Raw genomic sequence first — 26,865 nt, forward strand, 5'->3', positions numbered from 1 at the left:
TACAACAGCCGATTCAAAGAAACTTTCTAAATGCCAGGTGAACACAAGAATGTGTCAAAACTTCTTCTCCAAAAGAATTGTCCACAGCTGGAATCCCCTCTCCGAGTCTACAGTGTCTGCAGCTTCACCTGTAACTTTCACGCAGTCACTGGATAATGAGTGGTCATGCAGGTACTGGAAATGCTGCTGGCATGATCCAAATCAGTAACACGTGTCAGCCATCATCACTCACAGAGCAACACATCCATTCAACCTTATTGCTCTGAAGTGCGTATCAAGGTAATGCAAAAAGTATTATTTTCTTGGGATGAGTGTCTCTTGCAATCTAGCAGTGGATGGTAAATCAAATAAGAAAACAGGTGGCATGGATTCAGGCCAGAAACAGTACGGATAGAACTGGACTCGCTTAAATAGGAATTATTACATGATAAAAAAAATTCATTAGTTGGCACATGGGAAATATCTTTGCTACCAGTGTCTAGACTTCTGCAAGTTCTGTAAGAAGGTGATATCTAGGAGTTAGTGAAAAAAAGCATTCTAATAACTATTTGAAGTTGTTGATTCTGACTGACTAGGCGAGATACTTGCTCCTCTGCATATTTTCATTGGGTAATTTATTGAGAGGTAGTTGTTGATTTTTCAGGCACATACTTAGATCTTGATGCAGAGGTTCTGACCCGGCTGTGGAGAGGGACTTTGCTTGTCTTGTGCTAGTATATAACTAAAAAGGGAATGCTTTTTGACTTACCTCAAGCGCTCAAGCAATTTAAAGGACATTCAAGCAATGATATAACAAGGAACTATTATTGTGTTATTGCAAAGGCACAATATTTTTGGTATTATATATGCCTTTATCTTTTTAGGAAATCGAAAGAAGAAGAGATGTAGAGACAAATAGAGACGAAAAAAGAAGAGATGTAGAGAAAGCTAAAAAAGAGGAAATTTTGTTTGAGAACAAAAGCTTACAAGAACTCTCTGGTATTTATTCCATTTTATCAAATTATTAAACACATTTTCTCATGCAGCTTAGGTATAAAGAAGGATAGGGAGTAACCACCTCCTCCAAGATCCAATTTATGTAATGCTGCTTGGACAGCAGCTGTGATTATGCTGGTCAAATGTCACGACAGGATGCTTTTGCCCAAATGCTGGCCACTCCTCACAAGCTCTAAATGGCCTAATTAAAGAGCCCAAACTACAGAGCAAGTGACCCCTGTCCTCTAAGAGGCCAAATCTATTGTCGCTCCTTAATATTCTAAGATTAATTTATTAGTGGAATTAATTCCACTTTAAACTGTGTATGTTATCTTGGATTAAAAAGGAAACAATAATGTACAATACTAAAAGAAAGAGAAAACATTTGTGCAACTGACAAGGTTTTAGGACCCATTTTCTTGAGGTTCTTGGTTAGATGTATGTAAGCGTTCTTTGCTTATGTTTCACCAAAAAAGAACCGAAGATAATCTTTACCAGATGATTGGTACCTTGGAATCAAAATCTACTGTTTATTTTTAAATCTTCATCTAATTTAAATAAATAGAATTTTCAATGAACTTTGTGGCGTTTCAATAACTCACCTGACTCTTTGAGAGCTTTATTATTGCAATTATTTGGATATAGTTCACTCTTTTTTATGGCACTTGGTATTTGCCAAGTGACATATAGCAATCACAATTCCTGTTGGTCTGTCTGTCCTGGTTTTGCTAGTTTGGGCACTTCCAGATAAGCTGGGGCAATGAAATTTGGCAGGTGTATCAGGAACTTCACCAGTTTAAATTAGAAATAGTTGTTTCCCCAATTTGACCATCTGGGGGGGGGGGATGGTTAGTTCGAAAAAAATGAGGTATTTTTAACTTATGAATGGGTGATTTCATGTGTTTAAAATTTGTTATTTAGAACGATAGCTTGTCACAGAGCTTAGATTTGAAATCCCGACCAGATACAGTGACATCGAGGGGAGTTATTGGGGGAAACCTGTAATGTTCGAAAATGCTTAGAGTGGAGAGATCAGGATGAATCTTGGTGGTAAAAATAAACACGAGTCCTAGATACAAAGATTGACACAACCGGAACGGATCCGCTCTTTTTCGGGGAGTTGGGGGGGGGGGTAATTCAGAAAACACCAGTCTTGGTGTTGCCATCTTTGTTCATGATTCAATGCATCATTCCCCTCGACCTTTAATTATCTACAGGGATGAAATTAATGTTGTAGGTATAATGATTACCTTAGCTAATGGTAATCAGCTTACCGTAAAATCACTGTATAACCCTTGTGGGAGCAAGGACATCCAAAGTGTCCTGGAATCTGAACTATTAGGTAATAATACCTTTATTTTTGGTGATTTTAATTTCCATAACCCTCACTGGGAACAATCAGCTGGTAGCAACAAAGCAGGAAGAGGAATAGAGTATATTTTGTCTAATTTTTCCCAACACTTTGATTTTCATCCCATTTAACTTCAGACCAGGCATAACATTTCATGTAACTGTTTCTCAACTATAGATTTGCTTCTGAGCCCTTCTTCATATATGATCTAGTCCAGATGGTAAAGGTCTCATCTCTGCTACCTGATCATTCTGCAATTCTTACATCATTTCAAGATTTATACTATTCTCCCAAACTCTACATACCAATATTTAATACCTCCAGAGGTAATTGGTCCCTTTTTCGCGAGATACAAAAGGAAGTAGACCTTTCCTTTGTTTCTTCAAATTCTGATATTAATGCCATTGAGTCTAATTTTGAAATTCAATGAAAAAAAACAAGTTTTTTTAACTGAAAGTAAGGAGTGACATTAAAACAAACTGAAATTACCCCATATATGAAAGGGGCTGTTCCCTCTTCAATGCCCTGCTCTTTGCGCTAAAGTTTGACTCTTTCTCTCAACTACTTTTTAAAATAGTAATAACTTTAGCGCAAAGAGCAGGGCGTTAAAGAGGGAACCGCCCCTTTCATATCAGGGGTAATTTCTGTTCGTTTTAAGTTTTAATGTCGCTCCTCACTTTCAGTTTAAAAAAAAACTTTCTTTTATTTAATTTCTGAACGTTTTTTAGTTAATCCATGTTTTGATTTCGGCTCTCCGCAGATGAATATTTAAAGCGAAATTTGCATATTTATTTATTTGGCTAAATGGCTCTCCCATAGTTTTGATCCAATGATTTTGAGAAAAAAGGAGGGGGGAGGCCCAGTTGCCCTCCAATTTTTTGGGTACTTAAAAAGGCAACTAGAACTTTTAGTTTTTTACAAACATTTTCATTAGTAAAAGAAATACGTAGCTTACGAATTAGCTTATGGAACAAACTTCTATATTCGTATGTTTTTATTACGTATATAAGAGGGTTCGCCCACTCGTCAATACCTTGCTCTTTAAACTAACGCTTAAATTTCCTCCCCTGAATAACAAAGGCCGTAGAATGAATTTTTGAAATTACTAAAAATACTTTAGCGTAAAGAGTGAAGTATTGGGATGAGGTGAACCCCTTATATGCGTAATATTTTCTGTTCGTTTTAGTTTTAATGTTACTCCTTACTTTCAGTTCAAAAAACTTTCCCATTTATTTTTTCATTGTTTTTTTTAAAATAATGCTAGAAAATGCTGCGCCCTCTTAATGGAAGTCTTCATCCCCCATGACAAATTCCTTCATGTAGAGTTTCCCCTACATAACCCCCTCTCAACCCCTCGTCCCCACCAAATAATCCCCCTGAAAACGTCTGTACACTTCCCAATAATCATTACTATATGCAAACACTAGTCTAAGTTTGTAACTTGCAGCCCCTCCAACGGGGACTGTGGGGGGAGTAAGTCGCCCCCAAAGACATAGTTATAAGGTTTTTCGACTATTTTGGATAAAATGGCTATCACAGAATTTTGATCCGACGCCTTTGGGAAAAAATAAGCATGTGAGGGGGCCTAGGTGCCCTCCAATTTTGTGGTCACTTAAAAAGGGCACTAGAACTTTTTATTTCTGTTCGAATGAGCTCTCTCGCTAAGTTCTAGGACCACTGGGTCTATACGATCACCCCGGGGAAAAAAATGAACACGCATCCGTGATTTGTCTTCTGGCAAAAAATACAAAATTCCTTAATTTTGTATATAGGAGCTTGGAACTCGTACAGTATGGTTCTCTGATACGCTGAATCTAATGGTGTGATTTTCGTTAAAATTCTATGACTTTTAGGGTGTGTTTTCTCCTATTTTCTAAAATAGGGCAAGTTTTCTCAGGCTCGTAACTTTTGATGGGTAAGACTGAAGTTGACGAAACTTATATATTTAAAATAAGTATTAAAATGTAATTCTTTTGATATAACTATTGGTATCAAAATTCCGTTTCGTAGAGTTTTGGTTACTATTGAGCCGGGTCGCTCCTTACTACAGTTCGTCACCACGAACTGTTTGATCAACCCTGTTGCAGTCAGTCAAATCAGCAATATCAATGACTAAGTTGTATTCTTACAGTGGCTCCAAAATACACAAGAACTGGTGGAATGACAAGTTTAGTGTTGCAGTTCAGGCAAAAAGAAAGGCTTGTAAAATGTTTCAAAAGCACCCATCTCCGTTAACAGCAATCTCTTATAAGCAATCACGTGCTAAGGTGAAACTAGTTTGTAGGAATGCTAAACAGTGTACATAGATGAATTTCAGCTCAAGTATTACCTTTAGAACCCCAATTTCAAAAGTTCACAATTTCATTAGCCAACTAAATGTTGGGAGCAGTCTAATGATGACCGTAGACATGATATCAGTCAGGATGGTTGTCCAATTGTTTCAGTTAAAAAGAAGGCAGATATGTTTGCCAATATCTATGAGATTCATTCGGCCCGACGTCCTTTTTGCACTCTGCCTCTTACCTGTTCATATAAAGGCACCCTGATGAAACCTTTTTCCCAAGATGGATTCAGTGTAGCACTTAACTCTCTTAATATCAATTCTTTCCCAGGTTATGATGGTATTTATATGTTGTGGAATCTTGAGTCCCCAAAGGTTAATAATCTTATTTAGTCTAGCAAAAAGCTCCCAGATGTTTGGAAGATTGCTCAGGTATTTCCAACTTTAGCACCCTCTTGCTTCTAGCGATCTAGTGATCCCAAGTCTTACTGTCCTATATCAGTATTACCTGCCTTTAGCAAAGTTCCGGAAAGGCTAGTGTTATCAATAATTGAGTGGTTTGGTGAAATCAATAATCTCTTTCCTAGTGAACAAACATGTTTCAGAAAAGGGCATAGCCCTTTAGACAACATTACCTAGCTAGAAATTGATGTTTTTAATTCCCTTAAAATAAGACATGTCACAATGGCTGTTGTCTTTGACTGGTCAGATGCCTATGGCAATATAGTTCACAATTAACTAATGGAAGTTTTAATTAATCTTGATTTCCCTTACTCTTTCATTACTTTTATAAAGTCCTTTCTAACTTATAGATGTTTTTATGTTTGAGAAATCGGTCTAGAGGTGAGTGTAGTTCCATTACAAGAGGTCTTTCTCAAGGTGCAATATTGAGTCTTCTTCTATTCAACTTGTTTGTTTATGAATTTCAAGTATCTCATGCATCATTTGATCTTTATGCATATGATTTGATTATTTGGAAGTCTGGAAGGGATTTTTTTCCTTCTTCAAAGTCTTATTCAACAAGATATAATATTTGTCCAGAGATTCAAATATTTGTCCAGAGATTCTCAAATATTTCTCACAAATCCTGGCTTATGCAACCAAGCATGCCTCATATGCACATACCTTTGCTGGGAAGTCAGCCTGTCCCAATGCCCATTTATCATGGAATCAATTTCAAATGGAGGTTTCAAATTATAATCAATATTCTGCTTACGCACATCCCTTTACTGAATCCCCTCCATGGGAAATGAGTCCACTAGGTTGTCAAGTAGAACTCATCATGATTAACAAAACCTGATTCCTAATTATGAGATCCAGAACAGATCTCAGAGGCGTATCCTAATGATAGAAAAATATATAGACATGGATCTGTCCTGAGGTAGAGAGCTGGAACAGGAGCATGTATCCTATTTCTGATCTTGAACATCTATTCTCCTATCCCATTGGGAGCTTCGATTTTGTGTGCTGAATCATGTGCCATTCACCTGGCCCTAGATGCCTTTTATACATTATAACATCGAATCTAAAAATATACTCAGTCTCTCTGACTCCAAATCAGCATTGCTGTTAGTCCAAAATATTAATAGAATTGCCAATGACAAAGATTTATATAATATTAGAAGACAGCTTCTTAACCCTAAGGCTAAAGGCAATCAGATCTATTTCCAACATGTTCTAAGTCACAAAGGCATGTTAATCCCTAGTCCTTCTTCTGACCTCAATTCATGAGATATTATCTGGTAAAGATCTGATGTCAATTACATTAAATTAATTTTATCCCCGTTTCATACTAGGTTAAATACTGTGCTATATTACTGGCTGATGTCAGGTGCCCTTCTTCTAAATAGTCTGTTGTTTAATTGGAAGCTACACCATTCCCCTTTATGCCGAGTCTTTTTCTCAACAGATTAAACAATTCAGCATGTATTATGTGATTGCCAGGCTCTGAGTGAGGAGACTATTTCTTTGAAGCGTTTCTTCTCTTTGGCTAAGATTCCAAACGCTGCTTCCTATGATTCTATCCACTTCTTTCAAATATAGCTATCCTGAATTCTAACCTGTCTTGAGATATTGATATTAAGATATTTAAGGCATCTATTGATATCTTAAAGAAGAGAAGCAGGGTTAGTTATTAATAAAGAATGAAGAAGTCAATATAAAGGAGATGATTTATATATAGATTTTAATTGTGCAGGAGTGAGCAGGAAGAGCCGTATTGGTACCGGCCAGCCTAGTGGCTTTAAACTGCTGAGGACAGGTAGCTCAGGTACCCACACTTCCCACAATCTATAATAGAGTAGTATTGTATATAATAGTGTGTCCATTGTTTACTGACTTGAGGAGTATAGTGGCTAGTCCATCTGATGAAGGAGTCAACGAGTTGAACGGACTTGATAATAGTCCATATGCTTTCTCTACAATTTTTGGAACTGGAACTGAATCGGGATATACTTATATTATAATTTTTATTCATAATATTTTGATGAAAAAGAATTGCTAATTATCAGCTAAGGCACATAAATAGGATCTGCAGTATCTACTTGGGAAATCTCATTCTAGGAAAAACTTCACTCTAGTGAGCCCCAAAAGCTGTTAAAATTGCTTTGGCAAAAAGATACATTGAATAATCTCTCAATGGCAAATAGCTTGCATTAACGAAATATCTAGTCATATTTACGTTATCGTATCATGGAAAATTTCAAAGGAAAGAAAGAAGCATTGAGATTGTTGAAAAGAATGTAATATATGTCTAGTAATATGTTAGGAGTAAAATAGTGAAAGGAGGTTGTAAGGATGGATTGAGGTGTTGCGTCAGGTGGCTTAGTTCTGCAGTGAGTTTTGTAAACTACTAGTAGCAATAGTCATATGGTCCTTGAGCAATAACCATGATGCAACCTTAGGAAATCATACCCCGCTCTTTACGCTGAAGTTTGTTTCTGTTTTAAAAAGTAGAGTTGAGAGAAAGTGTCAAACGTTAGCGTAAAGATCGGGGCGTTGAGGAGTGAGCAGCCCCTTTCATATACGAAGTAATTTCTGTTCGTTTTAAGTTTTAATGTCGCTCCTTACTTTCAGTTGAAGAAAACTTTTTTTTTTAATTTAATGCCAAAGAAAAGAATGAGAACCACTATGCTATTTTTTAAAAACTTTTTCGTGACTAGTTACAAAATTCAGTTTAATATTACTGTTTAGCTATAATTTTTTAGTATCATGATAAATTTTTATGTATGTATGTCTGTTCTTTTTTTGCCATCTATAAAAAAAAGGCGACGGAGCACAATAATAGAAAGGAAACAAAAAAACATGTCCTAAAGCTATAAAAAATTACTAATAATACTAGATCTAAAGTAGTTCGCCATTCCATGGGTGAGAAGAGGGCTTGTTACTCAGTTTCTGAAAATGTTCATCCCCGGCCTGAACCATTTTCACTGCACCAAAACAGTTAACGATATGCCTATTCTTGAACCACCGAGGGGCTTGAAGCAAAAATTTTGTGCACTTAAATAGAACTTTCTTAACATTCGCCTATCAGATTCAGTAAAATGTCTCAAAATGGGGTCAAATATAGAATATGTGGGAAATCTAAACTGTAATATGTTCGAGAAAGGGCTTTCCGTTCCAGATTAAGTTGCAATGTACCCACACTAGCATAAGCAATTCTGAGTTTAAGTTCAGTATTCAGAAGCAAAAACTTTCGTCTATTCATAATCAAAGACCTGATCAGGAGACCTAAATATGTTAGTACAGTGGTGGATGCCGTGTCACTATCACCTAGACGGACACTATCGGGTGCATAACTACCCTGCAAATTAAAGACTTTGGATATTCGCAGTATTCTTAGTTTGTCCTATTTGTTGAAAACTCCGTTGAAGACTAGCTATTGACTAGCACAGATTTGAAAGCTCGTCTGCATAACATAGAACTGATGTATCCATCACTTTTGAAATGCAACTAATCGGTATGCCAATCTGTTCGGGAAGAGAGGTGCTGTTGTAGATAATCAGTGATGTGATGGCTCCTTGTTTTATTCCCATTAATATAATGGGAAAATTACATCTAGACTAACACCTCGGTTTTATAACTGCAACATTTCCTGGTAGTGGATGAGGGAACCAAAAGCATTCATAAAATTGTATGCTTGAAGAACCAGAGTGCTCCCAGATGCTTCTTTATCTGTGAGTATATTACAGAGACTTCTAAGGGCATGGAGCCCCTAAACTGGACTGGAACCCAAACTGGAATGGCGGCATAATGCACTTTTCTTTTAAGTGGTCAATAATCAGAAGCTCAAATATCTTTGTGAAAACGTTTGACAATGTCACTGGCCTATATGATAAACGAATTCATTTTGGTTTATTCTTTTTCAGAATTGGGCTAATCACTCCTATGCATAAACTATCCGGAACGACGCCAACGTTAAAAACCATTTGAAAAAATAATGCAAGGTGGTTATAGACGGAGGTCACTTGTGGTGATAAAATGCTAAGCACGAATTCTGTAGGCACAAGACGAGAATTTCTTCTTTCTAAGCTTCAACAGAACCTCCTTAATAGTTGACAGTGCTATCACAATAGACTTTAGTTTTTGAATAGAATCAAGCAACGAAGCCATCTTACTATCGAAAGGAATGTATACACTACTGTTGGGTTTTACAAACTGACTTTTGAAATAGATACATCCAAGGGTAGTTAAGGTCGTTTACAGTTTTCTCGGTAATAATCGACTTGACCACCACTAGATGCTCCTGCAGAGCATTCCTAAATAATCTTCTAGAATAAATCCGGACCACTTTTACAACCCTGGTCCTTGGCCTCTCACACATGATCCAGAGCCAAAACCACTACTTCACTGTTGCACAGGCTGATACTAGAACGTGTTTTGAATAATACTCTTTATTTGATTAAAGAAAGGACATGGCTTCACTGAATTCTGACTCTTGTTGAAATTAAATTAAAAAAAAACTAGTTTTTTTTTAACTGAAAGTAAGGAGCGACATTAAAACTTAAAACGACCAGAAGGTACTCCGTATATGAGACGGGTTTCCCCTCCGCAATCCCTCGCTCTTTACGCTAAAGTTTTTAATTGTTTTAAAAATTAGAATTGTGGCAAAGAGTCAAACTTTAGCGTAAAGAGCGAGGGATTGCGGAGGGGAAAACCCGTTTCATATATGGAGTACCTTCTGGTCGTTTTAAGTTTTAATGTCGCTCCTTACTTTCAGTTAAAAAAAAACTAGTTTTTTTTAATTTAATTTCAACAAGAGTCAGAATTCAGTGAAGCCATGTCCTTTCTTTAGAATTGTGAATTGTGAATTAAAAATTAGAATTGTGGCAAAGAGTCAAACTTTAGCGTAAAGAGCGAGGGATTGCGGAGGGGAAAACCCGTTTCATATACGGAGTAATTTCTGTTCGTTTTAAGTTTTAATGTCGCTTCTTACTTTCAGCTAAAAAAACTAGTTTTTTTAATTTAATTTCTGAACGTTTTTGAATTAATACATGTTTGATTTTGGCTCTCGGCACATAAATTATTAAAATGAAATTCGCATACTAATTCTCTTTTTGCTAAATGGCTTTTGAGAAATAAGGAGTGGGGAAGGAGGCGTAGTTGCCCTCCCAATTTATCGGTTACTTAAAAAGGCAACTAGAACTTTTAATTTTTAACGAACGTTTTATTAGTAAAAAATATACGTAAATTAAGAATTAAATTACGTAAAAAACTTTTATATTCTTTTATTTTTATTATGTATATGAGGGGGGTTTTCCCCTCGTTAATACCTCGCTAATTTAAGAATTACCCCTGAATCAGAAAGGCCGTAGAATTAGTAGTTGAAATTACTAGAAATACTTTAGCATAAAGAGCGATGTATTTATCTCCTCCTAAATACCTCGCTCTTTATGCTAAAATATTTTTAGAACCCCTCATATGCTTAATAATCTCTGTTCGTTTTAAGTTTTAATGCTACTCCTTACTCTCACTTGAAAAAACTTTTTCATTGTTTTTTTTTTTATAGTAATGCTAGAAAATCCTGCGCCCTTTTCATTGGGTTTCTCATCCCTCATGACATATTCCTCCAAGGAAAGATACTCACACATAGCTCCCTCCCCTCAACTTAACCCCCCAAACCATAATAATCCCCCTGAAAATGTCTGTACACTTCCCAATAATAATTACTATATGTAAACACTGGTCAAAATTTGTAACTTGCAGCCCCTTATTAGACATAGTTATTATGGTTTTCGACTATGTGGAACAAAATGGCTATCTAAAAATTTTGATTTGTTGACTTTTGGAAAAAAATGAGCGTAGGAGGGGGCCTAGGTGCCCTCCAATTTTGTCGGTCACTTAAAAAGGGCACTAGAACTTTTCATTTCCATTAGAATGAGCCTTCTTGCGACATGCTAGGACCATTTGGTCGATACAATGACCCCTGGAAAAAAACAAAACAAAAACAAACAAACAAATAAATACGCACCCGTGATCTGTCTTCTGGCAAAAATATGAAATTCCACATTTTTGTAGATAGGAGCTTGAAATTTTTGCTACATAGGTTCTCTTTTACGCTGAATGCGATGGTGTGATTTTCGTTAAGATTCTGTGACTTTTAGGGGTTGTTTCCTCCCTATTTTCCAAAATAAGGTAAATTTTCTCAGGCTCGTAACTTTTGATGACAAAGACTAAATTTGATGAAACTTATATATTTAAAATCAGCATGAAAATACGATTCTTTTGATGTATCTTTTAGCATCAAAATTCCGATTTTTAGAGTTTCGTTTACTATTGAGCCGGGTCGCTCCTTACTACAGTTCGTTACCACGAACTATTTGATTAACTTATGCAATAAAAGAGTATAGGCTAAGGTGTTTGCTATGATATTAAAATGTGCAAACACTTCGACTTATTACAAAGTGAAATATAAACCAATTAGAATAAATAGAATAAGAAACGTCTATATTTAAGTTCACTGGCACCCCAGGGTAAGGATAGCTTCAGCCCGAATGAAGACAAACTAATATACATACTTTCTATCGTTTTTTTTTAAAACAACCCTCCCCAACCACCCCAACTTTTTTTGAGAAATGGTATTACAACAATATTACATAAAAGCAAGACGGTGGAAAATTTCAATATGAATTTTAAAATTTGCTTTAAATTTCAGTTGCCATCAAATATTTAATTCTTTATGGGAAAACATTAAAAACTATTTGAAAAAATTTCCTGTAACTAATATATAATAAAGCTGTGTCCGTTGAAAATGGACGGAACTAAACCTAAATAAAAATCTAAAAAGGGGGAAAAAAGTAAAGAAAAGTATAGTGGTTTCAATTAGTTCGTGATAACTAACTGTAAGTAAGGAGCGACTTGGCCCAATAGTGACTGAAACTCTAAATAAACTTAATTCTGTTTTAAAAGTTATAAACAACTTTAGCGTGAAGAAAAGAGTATTGAGGAGGTCCCCTCATCTACCGAATAATTTCAGTTCGTTTTAAGTTTTAATGTCACTCCTTACTTTCAGTTGAAAAAACTTGATTTTTTTTGTAAACACTACAAAACTAGAAGAAATAAGACATGCAATATGCAAAATTTAAAAATCCTATGAATAAATGAATAAAACCTTAAAATCCATAAGAATTTAAATGAATATTGTACTCAAATTCAACTTAAAACAAACAAAAGTTAAATTTAATATTTAGGACTTAGTTAAAACATACGTGAATTACCACAAATGACAATGGGGCAACCACCCCCTCAAACGTCCTAAAATCTAAAGTGTAATTAAGGCACTTGGTATTAACGAAGTGACATATAGCAATCGCAAATTTTGTCTGTCTGTCGGTCCCGGTTTTGCTACTTTAGGCACTTCCAGGTAAGCTAGGACGATGAAATTTGGCAGGCATATCAGGGACTGGACCAGACTAAATTAGAAATAGTCGTTTTGCCGATTTGACCATCTGGGGAAGTGGGGGGCCGGTTAATTTGAAAAAAAGAAGTATTTTTAACTTACGAACTGTTGATCAGATATTAATGAAATTTGATGTTTGGAAGGATATCGTGTCTCCGAGCCCTTATTTCAAATCATGACCGGATCTGGTGACATTGGGGGGGGGGGGAGTTGGGAGGGGAAACCTAAAATCTTGGAAAACACTTAAGAGTGGAGGGATTGGGTTGAAAGTTGGTTGGAAAAATAAGCATAAGTCCTAGATACATGATTGACATAACCGGAACGCATTTGCTCTCTTTGGGGTAGTTGGAGACGGGGGGAGGCTTAATTCTGAAAAACTGGAAAAAATAGGTATTTTCAACTCACGAACGGGTGATCGGATCTCAATGAAATTTGATATTTAGAAGGATACCGTGTCTCAATGCTCGTATTTTAAATCCCTACCGGATCTGGTGACATTGGGGGGAGTTTGGGGGAGGGGACCTAAAATCATGGAAAACGCTTAGAGTGGAGGGATCGGGATGAAACTGAGTGGGAAAAGTAAGCAGAAGTCTTAGATACGTGATTGACATAATTGGAACGGATCCGCTCTATTTGGGGGGGGGGGTTAATTCTAAAAAATTAGAAAAATGACATATTTTTAATTTACGAAGGAGTGATCGGATCTTCATGAAACTTCAAATTTAGAAGGACCTTGTAACTTGGATCTCTTAATTTAAATCCCAACCGGATCCATCGTCATTGGGGGGAGGGAAATCTTAGAAAATAATTAAAGCGGAGGGATCAGGATGAAACTGGATGGGAAGAATAAAAACAAGTCTAAGATACGTGACTGACATAACTGGACCGGATTCGCCCTCTTTGGTGCGGTTGGGGGGGGAGGTAATTTGGAAAATTGAGGTATTTTTAACTTACGAACGGGTGATCAGATCTTGTGCTTTAAAGTTCTTATTTTAAATTCCGACAAGGTCCTTTGACATTGGGGGGAGTTGGAGGGGGAAACCGGAATTCTTAGAAAACTTGAAAATTGGGGTATTTTTTATCTGACGAATAGGTGATCAGATTTTAATGAAACTTGATATATTTATTTATTTATTTATTATTACGAATAGCGGTAAGCCTCAATGCTTGTCACAAAAACACAAAATGGTAATACTAATCTAAAGTAAATTGGCAACGACAAACTAAATAGCAAAAACTTCTAAATAACACGAAACTACACAACAAAACCGTATAAATAAAAAGGTTTATTTACTAAGGCACTCTTAAAAATTCGAACACTATCTGCCTCGACAACTTCCAAAGGCAAACCATTCCATATTGAAGGATCTTATGTCTCAGATGCTCCATTTTTGATTAGAATTGGATCTGGGGACATAGGGGGTTGGAAGAGGGAAACAGAAATCTTGGAAAACGCTTAGAGTGGTGAGATTGGGATGAAACTTGATGGGAAGAATAAGCACAAGTTTTAGATACGTGATTGACATAATTGGAACGGATCCGTTCTCTTTGGAGGAGTTGAGGGGTGTTAATTTGGAAAATTTTGAAAAATTGAGGTATTTTTAACTTAAGAATGGGTGACCAGATCTTAATGAAATTTGATACTTAGCAGGAATTCGTGTCTCAGAGCTTTTATTTCAAATCCCGACCAGATCTGTTGACATTGGGGGGAAATATAGGGGGAAATCGGAAATCTTGGAAAACGCTTAGAGTGGAGGAATCGGGATGAAGCCTGGTGGATAGAATATGCAAATGTCGTAGATACGTGATTGACATAACCGTACTGGACTCCCTCTCTTTGGGGGAGTTGGGGGGAGGGGTTCAGTGCTTTGGCGAGTTTAGGGCTTCTGGACGTGCTAGGACGATGAAAATTGGCAGGCGTGTAAGGAAACTGCACAAATTGACTTGATAAAGTCTTTTTCCCCGATTTGACCATCTGGGGGGCTAAAGGGAGAGGAAATATTAGAAAAAATGAAGCTTTTATAACTTACGAGTGGGTGATCGGATCTTAATAAGTTTTAATATTTAGAAGGACATTGTGACTCAAAGCTCTTATTTTAAATCCCAACCGGCATTAAGCCTCTGATTTTCCTTTTAAGTCAATCTATTGATACTTAGAACTTTGTTAGAGATCATACCATATGAACTCTTGGCTCTTAGCTCTTCTGGCCTTGTCACAAGTGCCATATGAGCTCTTAGCTCTTATTTTTTCTTTATAAAGTCCAAAGATCATTTGAAGTTTTTATTGAGTTGCTCTTGTTTTTTGTTTATAAAGTCAAAATATCATTTGAAGGTTTTATTGAGTTGCTAGCTCATTTTTGAAAAAAAGTATGTAATATACCCATTTGGTTTGGGCATGACGGATACAGTTCAGGACTAACAAAGGATTCGAACAGCTATTGCGCACTGCATCTTTAAGCGTATACGGTGTTGATAAAGTTTTTTCATTTATGTATTATTACTTAAAAGTATTATGGCATATATGTATTATTAAATATATTGTTATGTATTATCATTTAATATTATTGGGTAAAATTATCCATATATTGCCTTTACATCTTACATCTTTTACAGGGCCTTTTAAACTGGCATGTAAGACTTTACATCAGGTTGCAAACAGTGCCCCTACTGGTGACCCGGAGAGTCTGGTTGAGGCCATTCGAAGTGTCGGGGATTGTTTGACATTTGAAGAACTTCTGCCATTGGATATCATAAGTCAAAGTGGAATATTGCCAGTTCTGGTAAAAGCTCTAAAGACTGTTGAAAAGTATGAATTTTTATTTATTTATTTATTTGCTCCTTATATGTATTTTTTCGGATATTCCGTGTTGAAATAGAAAATTGCTGAAAAGTCCAAATGCTAAAACAATCAAGTCCAAAAATGAACTATTACATTGTGAAACTTGTTATAAGAGAAGAAGCTTCACAGGCTGTACATAATTTTCTAAAGTATGTATGAACGGTTCTAGTAATAGCTGTACCCTAGTAAGAAGGATACAGTAGGCCATATTTGGTCCATGTGAAAAATTTTTTAAACCACAGCCCCCTCCTGTGAAGCCACTTAAAAATTACATTTTTTTGTATTTTCTTCCCAAATTTATTTTGTAATAGATCAGAGTTCAGATGCACATGCAAGTTGCACGTTCAGGTTTATGTGCACTAAAATTCATTGTGTTTACTTACCTAATCCCGTATTCTTTGTCATTCTTTCCCTCCTCTCCATTTTGCAGGCTGTGCAACATTAAAAATGAAACTATTGACCATTATCCAATTGAAAGTAACGTGGTAACTTAATGTCTGAAAGGTATACAAAATGGAGTCTTAGATTGCCTCAAATCCTATAAACTATCGCCTGCAACAAAAAGCCTTGCCGACCCTACCCTTACAAAGAACACTGAGCTGAAAATATTCAAGTTGATAATCCGGTATCTTGAATCCAAAGAGTCACTACAAGAACTTTTTACTCCTCCGTAAGACGGGGGAGTAAAAAGTACAAGAATATAATACTTCTCCGTAAGACGGAGAGGCACGAAGAAGCTGTAAAGGTGTGAATGGGGATTCCATAATCACCTAACAGAATAAGGGTAAATATCATAATCTAACGAAGTGCCTTTTAATATCAAATTGTGCCGCAAACCTAAATTCGGGCCCAAATTGGGCCAAAAAGAAGGATGAAGTAAATTTTGAGACAACCAACCGATTTATTATCGTCTAAAGCATTAAAACTACCAAGGACAGAAACATTGACATCTAAATTCTTGATTTACTTCATGGAAATCAGCACAGCCAGGCATATTTAAAAAAAAAGAAAAACAAAGAGAATTTAATTTTTAATAAAAAAGAGAATTCTTTTTTAAACAGCTTTTCTAAATATGTAGTTGTTTTTGATAATCAAGAGGCTGTTAACGTTGGAATTTTAACCAACAAAAAGGATTGCTAAACTAACTAATTAGTTTTTCATATTTTCATGAGTTAACGTGGCAACACTCACGAGAATATGATCCTGGAATAATAATTTCCCAATTTTGAAACGACCAAATGAACAATAAAAAAACTGAGTTTTCTTGTATGAATAGACCTAAGGTTGGTCTCATGGGCAAAATTTTTGTGCTTTGATGTCCTCATCACTTAACGGGATGTTTGCAGTTCCTCGTCCTGAGAACTACGGAAAATCCCACTATAGCATGGGTGGCATGGTTTTTGCTTATTTACGCTTCACGTCTCGAAAAAACTTTTAAAAAGTTAAGTTTGAAGCCTAGTAGATATCATTTATAGAAACCGGACTTGCTTTAATAATCAAATATCTTCGAAAGACTGCAATTTATACTCTATAATTTTACATTTATATATAAATATATGTACATTCGTGTATATATATATATATATATATATATATATATATATATATATATATATATATATCTATATATATAAAAATAAGTTGTCTGTCTGTGTGTTGTCTGTCTGTGGATCAGGTGACGTCATGTTTCTGTGTTGACTGACGTCATGAAATTAGTTGTCGTCATTTTTGCTTTGACGGTGACGTCATTCAAGATATTTAAGACATATGTTCACGTAGAAATCTATTAATGTTTAAGTTTACAATGACTGATGAACTTACCATGGCAAAAGCCGATGAAGATGCTCAAAGAGTCTATGCCAAAAAACTTGCTGCTGATAGAGAAAGTCAGAAAAGAAAGCGTGCCGAGGAACTACCAGAGCAACGCGAAAGCAGACTTGCTGCTAAAAGAGAAAGTGAAAAAAGAAGGCGTGCCGAGGAATCAAAAGAACAGCAAGGAAACAGGCTTGAGGCTGATAGAGAAAGAAAGAACAGAAAGCGTGCCGAGGAATCAAAAGAACAGCAAGGAAACAGGCTTGAGGCTGATAGAGAAAGAAAGAACAGAAAGCGTGCCGAGGAACTACCAGAGCAACGCGGAAGCAGACTTGCTGCTAAAAGAGAAAGTGAAAAAAGAAGGCGTGCCGAGGAATTACAAGAACAGCAAGAAATCAGGCTTGCTGCTGATAGAGAAAGTAAGAAAAGAAAGCGTGCCGAGGAATCAGAGCAACCTGAAAGTTATCGCCTGGCATTCAGGTACAACCCAGTCGATGATTATAGCTTGAGTAGATGTGTTCAAATCGGGACAATGTCTAAAATTTGTCCCTATTGCAAGGCCTTGAAATTCAATGGTGAAACAATGGGAATGTGTTGCGCCTCAGGAAAAGTTAAACTTCCTCTATTGGCTGCACCACCAGAGCCATTGAAGACTTTCCTTACTGGAACTACGTCAGAATCTAAGCGTTTTTTGTCAAAAATCAGAAAATACAACTCATGTTTCCAAATGACGTCGTTTGGAGCCCAAATCGAAAACCCAGATCAATTTATGTCTACTTTCAAAGTAAAAGGGCAAATTTATCATAGAGCAGGGTCCCTTCTACCATTCTCAGGCGAGAATCATAAATTTTTACAACTGTACTTCATCAGTGATAGAAATTCTGAATTGAATGCACGTTGCGAAATTTCTCCCAACGTTGAAAGGACAATCGTTTCCCAATTGCAACATCTTTTCCACGAAAATAATAATTTAGTGCGTCTGTTCAAAACAGCCATCGAGTGGAGAATGACCAACACTGGGATAATTTCATCAATGACGCGTGCGAAACGTCAACCCCAAGTCAAATTCGTGCATTGTTTGGCATCATTTTAACAACTACTTGCATTCTACAGAAACTCCCACGTGCAATATTTCCAAATCATCTGGGATGGGTAAAGTATTGCAGCAATGCAAACTTATTATTTGGGATGAGTGCACAATGGCACACAAAAAATCGCTCGAGGCTCTGGATCAATGCTTGAAAGATTTGCGAGGGAAGTCGAAACCCTTTGGCAGCACATTAATATTGCTTGCGGGAGATTTCAGGCAAACATTACCTATAATACCTAGATCAACTCCTGCAGACGAAATGAATGCTTGCCTGAAAAATTCTAATTTATGGGCACACGTAAAAACATTAAAATTAACTACAAATTGCTTTACCAATGTACAATTGTATGTTGCATCTTTGAGGGTCGGTAAACCTGACAATCTATTTATACGCACAGACAATGGGACAGCGAAGACTGTTGTATATTCACAAGTTTTACGTAGTTAATTTGTATTGTATCTATCTATCTATCTATCTATATAAAAACGAGTTATGTGTATGCATGTTTGTTTGTTTGTAAAAAGAGCGTTTGCATATGACGTCATTATTAGTACATACGGCTTTGTATATGGACAGACAATGGGAAAGCCAAGAATGTTGTATATTCGCAATTTTTACGTAGTTTGAAACACATATATAAATCTATCTATATTCACAGGTGGGACACAGGGACACAACTACAATGGCGCGTAACTAATATGGCGCGTAACGACTTACGCGCGCGGGGGGGCTTGGGGGGGCGTGAAGCGCCCCACCAACTAGGTGTTGGGGTGGCGCGAAGCGCCACCCCAACAGCTAGTATATATATATATATATATATATATATATATATATATATATATATATATATATATATCTATATATATAAAAATAAGTTGTCTGTCTGTGGATGTGTGGATGGATGTGTCAGGTGACGTCACCTGAAAAAACTGGATCAGGTGACGTCAAAACTGAAAAAACTAAAAAAGGCAAAAACTACAAAAAAAACTAAAAACTAATAAAAAAAATAAAAAAGCTAAAAAACTAAAAAAACTAAAAAAAGGCAAAAACTACAAAAAAAAACTAAAAACTAATAAAAAAGCTAAAAAACTAAAAAAACTAAAAAAAGGCAAAAACTACAAAAAAAACTAAAAACTAATAAAAAACAATAAAAAAGCTAAAAAACTAAAAAAACTAAAAAAACTAAAAAAAAGGTAAAAAACGAAAAAAACTAAAAACTAAAAAAAACTAAAAAAAAGGGAAAAAACTGAAAAATAAGCTAAAATAAAGGTAAAAACCAATAAAAAACTAAAAAAAAACTGAAAAAACTAAAAAAAGGCAAAAACTACAAAAAAAACTAAAAACTAATAAAAAAAGTAAAAAAGCTAAAAAACTAAAAAAACTAAAAAAAGGTAAAAAACTAAAAAAAATAAAAAATAAAAAAAAACTAAAAAAAGGAAAAAACTGAAAAATAAAAACTAAAAAAAACTAAAAAAGGTAAAAACTAAAAGAACTAAAAAAGAAAAAAATAAATGACGAAACTCAAAGAGAAAGCGACCAGGACAAAAGGAATGTTCGATTAGCAATCAACAAAGCACCGGGAAGCACCGGGACACAGGGAGTATGAATGACGACCAGGACATAAGTAAAAAAAAAAATTAACAAAACTAAAAAGAAGTTAAAAACTACAAAAAAACTAAAAAGAAAAAAAACTAAAAACTAATAAAAAAACTAAAAAATCTAAAAATCTAAATAAACTAAAAAAGAAAAAAAAAGGAAAAAAATAAAGGAGAAAAACCAACGGGGACACCGGGGGAAACAGGGGGATATAAATGACGACCGGGACAAAAAAACTAAAAAGAAAAAAAAACTAAAAACTAATAAAAAAACTAAAAAATCTAAAAATCTAAATAAGCTAAAAAAGAAAAAAAAAAGGAAAAAAATAAAGGAGAAAAACAAAACTAAAAAACGAATGTATATACAGACCGGGACACCGGGATACAAATGACGACCGGGACACAGGGAATATAAATGACGACCGGGACACAGGGACACAACTACAACGGGGACACCGGGGGAAACAGGGGGATGTAAATGACGACCGGGACACCGGGACAGGGAATGGTCGATTAGCAATCACCATCAACAAAGCTCAAGGGCAATCATTAGAATCATGAGGTATAGATCTGAATACAGATTGTTTTCCCATGGACCATTATATGTTGCATGTTCAAGAGTCGGTAAACCTGACAATCTATTTATATGCAAAGACAATGGGACAGCAAAGAATGTTGTATATTCGCAAGTTTTACGTAGTTAAAACCATATATATATATATATATATATATATATATATATATATATATATATATATATATATATATATATATATATATATATATCTATCTATATTCACAGGTGGGACATAGGGACACAACTACAATGGCGCGTAACTATTATGGCGCGTAACGACTTACGCGCGCGGGGGGGCTTGGGGGGGGCGCGAAGCGCCCCCACCAACTAGGTGTTGGGGTGGCGCGAAGCGCCACCCCAACAGCTAGTATATATATATATATATATATATATATATATATATATATATATATATATATATATATATATATATATATATATATATATATATATATATATATATATATATGTATATATATATATATATATATATATATATTATATATATATATATACGAAACCCAGTAACTATGACAAATTTAATCCTTTAATTGCAAGTTATATTGTATGGAATAAGTTGCCCGAATCAGCTCGAAGGTGCCACTCATTCGGTTTGTTCAAAAAAATTATTAAAAATTCATTGGTTCTTAAAAATTATTTTATCTCTTTTTATATGTGTATATGCGTGTATGTATGCATATATATTTCCTTATTATTTCATTGGAGTCTATTTTTATCTACAGATCTACATAATTAATTTAGTCTGTTCAATCTATTAGTCTATTTAGTTTTGTTTTCTATAGTTTTTCATTTTATTTATATTTTCCTCTCTTCTCCTTTTTGCTCTTCTCTCTTTGAGTAAGTGATTATTTTTTTTCCTTTTTGCTCTTCTCTCTTTGAGTAAGTGATTTTTTTTTTTCTCTGAGTAAGTGGCTCGTTCATTTTCCCCTTTTTTACAGGCCAAAGAGCCTTTGGGGAAATAGTAAAATGTAATATTGTATGTGTGTTTCGTGATGAATAAATCTTATCTTATCTTAAATCAATGATACACTAACTTTTATTCTGTCATGACTTTTGAACATTCGTTATTTTATTTGCTTTGCCAAAAATAAGAAGAATTTAAGGTTATTCATGCCAGTTCTCAAATTTTCATTCCGTTGTTGCTTATTTGAGCTTCACTTCTCGAAAAAACTTTATTCTTGCTTACTTAACATCTAAATTGCTTTTCATTAAATCTTAAACAATGAATTGAGTTTGATATATTCTAAACAATGGATACATTCTGTTGTATAGAATATCTTAGCGTAATTATTTTTAGTTGCGACCTTCTCACTAAACGATTTTATTTTAGCTATTCAGTTATGACTCTTGTCTTGTGGTAGCCTCTTTCGCCAGGTTATTTACCAAGGCGTTTGGCCTCCCATTGACCTGAGTCCATAAGTAGTTCCTCAAAGGAACACCTTTGTGACAGTCAATATAGATGTTAAAGAATTTACCATTAGAGCGGGCCGTAATTTTAGTTTGCTCTATGTATATATAAACGGAATTTACTTATAACAAGTTTGTTTTTTAGTCCCAACCTCCAATTAGAGGCTGCTTGGGTCCTTACAGAAATAGCCAAGGGCACGTCAGCTCATAAACAAGCTGTTTTTGAATCTGGAGCGGTTCCTACATTCATTGAACTCCTCAAATCTTCACACCCCAATGTCTCTAAACTAGCAGTATTGGCCTTAGGTAATTTTGCCTCATTTAATTTGATAATTTATTAGTTATTGAAAATTGAATTTGGCTAATTTATGATGTGAGATAACTAAAGTCTGTTTTTACTCGCCTTGGGATATTATTTATGTTGTTTTTTATAAATAAAAATGTATTTTTTCAAATCAACCCATTAATATGTTATTCTTATACGCTATGACTTAAAAGGATTTGGTTTCGCTTTGGCTATAAACTGGGTCTAAATTATTAAACTAAAGGTTTAGTTGATGAAAAATTAAGTAATTATTTTAATTATCAAACTTTTATTAAACTTCAAATTATTGAAATTAGTTTAGAATATTACTTTGTTGTTTAATGATACTAGTTACTAAACTGTTGATTAAATTATATTTACTTTTTATCTATTTAATTCTGCGAGAATCAAATTTGAAAGTAAATAAAAGCTTAAAGTAAAGAAAACTAGAGGTAAAGGCATAATGGACAGACATGTATAGAGGTTGTATATAAGCTGCTGAAGCTAAGTAGTTCTGAATTTTACTATCTTTTGCTATTATTTCTTAACTATCTATAAAAAAATCCTTTATTATGAGGGAGGGGGGGGTTGACCCTTTATAGCTTTGATTTTTAAATTTAATTGCAAGTGGTTTGGATAATGGATAACACTGTTTGTTTTTGAATATTCTATGGAAATTAAATAAGTCATTGACGGTGAAGGTCTAATGTAAGGGAATTTCGTCCCTTTTCTGACATCTATTTGAATATAAATTCAGCTATTAACGGCTTAGGTTCTCAGTCATTGTGATTGGCTTAATGAAAAGATAATATGTTATGAATAACATGGCTTTAACTTTGCCATTGCCATAATTTAGTTTTTAAATTGTTCGTGTTTGATTGTCTCTTAACTATTAAGTTTTAGTCATTAGCTTTTTACATTATTCAAATATTAGCTTTATTGATTAATATGTAATAGATTTTTAATGAGTAACAAATTAACAGTAAGCTTACTTGTTAGCTTCATAAATCCCCTTTCCAAATGTATTTAAACAAGCTTTGTGGAGAATTGAAAGTGAGTGATTGGTCTTTAGCATGAGCTGGTAAGAAAATTTGCTTTTCATGAGGGGATAGTGTTTTCAACAATTTATATGATAGAAAAATTATTGCATATTATTGATATATCTCAGTAATGAATTTAATGTTTTGAATTAGAACTGTGTTAAGTAGTGTATAAAGCAGAAAGACCAACTTTATGTGAATTGTTTAAATGATCGTTCAAATGATAATGTTATAAAATTCAAAGAAATTTGGAATATTTTAAATTCAGTAAAGCGGAAAGCTCAGAATGAATTTCATGAAAATCAAGGGAATATGAAAAATACATGGAAAACAATAAATAAACTTTTGGGTAATTTTCACAGTAGGGAGGAGGTGAGAGCTATGGAGACGACAGAAGGTCGTCTAACTGATTCTCAACACATTGCTGAATTTCTGTGTGATTATTTTGCAAATGAAGGAAAAAGACTTTGCGATCAAGCGCGGGCTAACCTAAGCACATCTGTGAGTTTTGGATCTTTTTTGAAAGACAGGAGAATTGCAAGAGTCGTTCCTCTTCATAAAAGAGGAAAAAAAGATGACCCATCGAAAGGAAGACCTATATCTATTCTCCCATTTTTCTTTAAGTTATATGAGAAAGTTGTACTTGCCCAGTTAAGTTATTATATTGAAAATAATAAAATTCTTAGAGAAAACCAATTTGGGTTCAGAAAAGGGCTATCTACAGATATGGCAGTTTTGAAATTGGTTGATTGGATTAATGATGCATTTGAAGCTGGTCTTATAACTGCAGCTGGGTTTTTGGATATGAGAAAGGCGTTCGATACGGTGGACCACTCGGGGCTTATTCAAGCTCTTGACTCGATTGAGGTTGAAGGGTTCAAGCCTTGAGTGGTTTTCATCATATCTACACGATCGTTATCAGATAGTACATAATGGATCATTTTTATCTTCAAAAAAGAAAATAGAGTGCGGGGTCTCACAAGGGTCAATCCTGGGACCCCTCCTTTTCATTATTTTTATAAATCAAATGAAGCATTACCTGTTGGAGGCTGGTGTCATCCTGTTTGCAGATGACACTTTGCTCTTTCTAGCTGCGCCTTCGCTTGATGTTTTGTATAATAAAAGTCACAATGCTGTCTCTGAATTTCTAACTTTTTCTCAACAAAATTTGTTAACCCTAAACTTTTCTAAAACTTTTTTTTATGATATTCTCTAGACTTTCGTCAAGTGTTGGCAATGATCAAATCATGGTTCGAGGAAATGTGATAAAAAGAGTGACAACAGCGAAATATTTGGGGTTTTTAATTGATGAAAACCTTTCGTGGAAAAACCATTCAAATGTTATAGCTGAAAAATTAAGCAGAGGTTTTGGGGTGATGCAAAGAATTATAAATCTAGTCGCAAAAAAGATTCTAAAAATGATTTATTTTTCTATATTTTGTCCATATATTGGCTACGGATGCTCTATATGGGCAAGTAATTTAGTAACATGTTTCAAAAGAGCGCAAAAACTTCAGAATAAAGCTGTAAAATTATTATAGGAATTTTATGATTCTGATGAGGTTCCTGCTCATGAGCATTTTAAAAAGAATAAGTCAATGGATGTATCCCAAATTCGAGATTCCCAAGTCACGATTTTCTCGTATAAATATTTGAATCGCCTGCTCACCCCTGCTTTTAAAAATCTTTTTACTTTTAATAGAGACCGTCATGCTCATACTACAAGAAAAGTGGATAGCTTAACTCATGAGTTTAGGAGTAGTGCTCGAGCATCTTTTGTGATTCGCCATTATGGCCCCCATGTTTGGAATATTTTGCCCGAGGGTATGAAAAATGTGCCTAGTCTTTCGGCTATCAAGTCACGGGTAAAGAAGTTTATTTTATCTCGTGAGTGACTTTGATGTGAGGACTGTTCCAGGTTGTCATTCTATTCAAGGCATTTCCGTGATTTATTTGCTGTTAATTTTTTTCTGTTTTTTTGTGTCTTCTTATTGTCTTTTCCTCTTTCTCTTTTTTTCCTTTCTTCCTTCATCATTTGAGTTTCTTTTGCATTGAGTAGCGTGATATGAACGTGGTTTTAATTAGCTGAGGGTGATGACCTCGCTTGCCCTTCCAAGCTTATTGCCTTTCTTGGCACGCGAATGGCGAACAGTGTTTTCTTTTCTTAATAAATGTATATCTCAGTGTAAAATCATTCCGCGGGGATAGGAAACGTTGAATCATGTGATGTAGGCAGGGAGGATGGGTGTAATGGTAGAAAGTAGGACTCCTGATGAATTAAGAGAGCAAGTAAATCTTGTCTAGGCTCGGATGGTGTTACAAACAGAATTCCACGCGAAAAATTTATGCCTGTAGATTTTTTTCATACTATTTCTTAAGCATGCTTTAATTCCGTTCTTAAATAGAGTTGAATTTATTTATAACCCGTTATAATACACATGAAAAACGGAGTATAATGTGACCTAAAAAACTCCACAAAAAACTTTGCAACACTTCACCTTACTTAAAAACAATTAAAACATACAAAAGGAAAACATTCATTGAATCAAAATAGCGCTCTATGGATGCCGACCAATTCTACTATTATAAGCTTCTATGCTTTTTCTGATAGAAACATTCGGGTCTATGATGCCGTATCTTTTAATGACCCAGGAGTTGCTTGACCATGGTGGAAGGGCAAGCAGGTATTTGGCATACCGGAAATAGATTCGCCTAAAGCTCCTTCATCTAGGTTATCGTAAACGTACGCCAAAAAGGTGCAAGGTATAGGAAATCTGGGAGTGCAGAAGCATTGTAAAGGTTCGCTAGCAGTTTGCGGTTGAGTCGAAGTTTGTTTGCTACCAAGCTTCCGTATGCAGTTGCTCTTCGACGTTGGAAATGAAGGATCAAGAGCCTTCTAGTTGCTTTAAGAGTGACACCGATAGGAAGCCCTAAATACTTCATTTGTGATTTTGGGGAAACTGGCGCGCCGTCGAGATTAATAGTAAATCCTGCTCGAGTTTCAACCCAGTTGAACAGAACCACGTCCGATTTTTCTCTATTGAATGTAAGGCTAATCTTAGCATATTCTTTACTTAAAATAGCAAAGTTTCTTTCGAACGACTGTACTGTTCGACTGTGGTTAAAAATATCATCTGAATAAGCGATAAGTGACACATCAATCCCTTTTAAAATACACGAAGGAACTGCGCTGGATTGGGCGTTCAGGATACAGTTATTAAAGGCAACTGGAGAGGCAAGGGCACCCTGTCTGACACCTAGACGGACTTGAATAATAAAACGTGTTATGGTCCCATCAGGTAGCCTGATTACAACAGCAAGATGGTTATACATATCATACAAAGCACGAATGGCAGACGTGTCAACTCCCCATTTATATAGCTCAAGGAGAATTTGTGCGTGAATCAGAGAGTCGAAAGCATGGCTTACAACATGACTCCCTGGGACGAGTGAATCACCAGACTTATCAGCACCTATAGGTATTGACGATAGTGCAGTAAGCACATGGGCACACCCTAGGCCTTTTTGGAAGCCAAACTGATAGGGCGGCATGTAGCATTTATCTGTAAGTTATGGCATTACGAGTGTTTCAAAAATCTTAAAGAAAGTAGTAGCAACCGTAATAGGGCGATATGAAGAACAATCATTCAGCGATTTATTTTTTTTTTGGAACAG

General features: G+C 35.2%; 1 protein-coding gene across 1 annotated transcript in view; it reads left to right on the forward strand.

Annotated features, from left to right (window-relative positions):
• The window catches only part of LOC136028619 (importin subunit alpha-4-like), a 52,308-nt gene extending 30,095 nt beyond the window's left edge, over nt 1-22,213 (forward strand). Inside the window, exons 2-4 of the mRNA XM_065706451.1 lie at nt 864-978; nt 15,118-15,310; nt 21,992-22,213. Of these exons, the coding sequence (XP_065562523.1) occupies nt 864-978; nt 15,118-15,310; nt 21,992-22,187 (504 nt within the window). The 3' untranslated portion in view covers nt 22,188-22,213. The remainder of the gene's footprint in view (nt 1-863; nt 979-15,117; nt 15,311-21,991) is intronic.
• The last annotated feature ends 4,652 nt before the right edge of the window (nt 22,214-26,865 follow it).

Source organism: Artemia franciscana, chromosome 7, assembly GCF_032884065.1.
Source record: "Artemia franciscana chromosome 7, ASM3288406v1, whole genome shotgun sequence".
NCBI classification, from domain to species: domain Eukaryota; kingdom Metazoa; phylum Arthropoda; class Branchiopoda; order Anostraca; family Artemiidae; genus Artemia; species Artemia franciscana.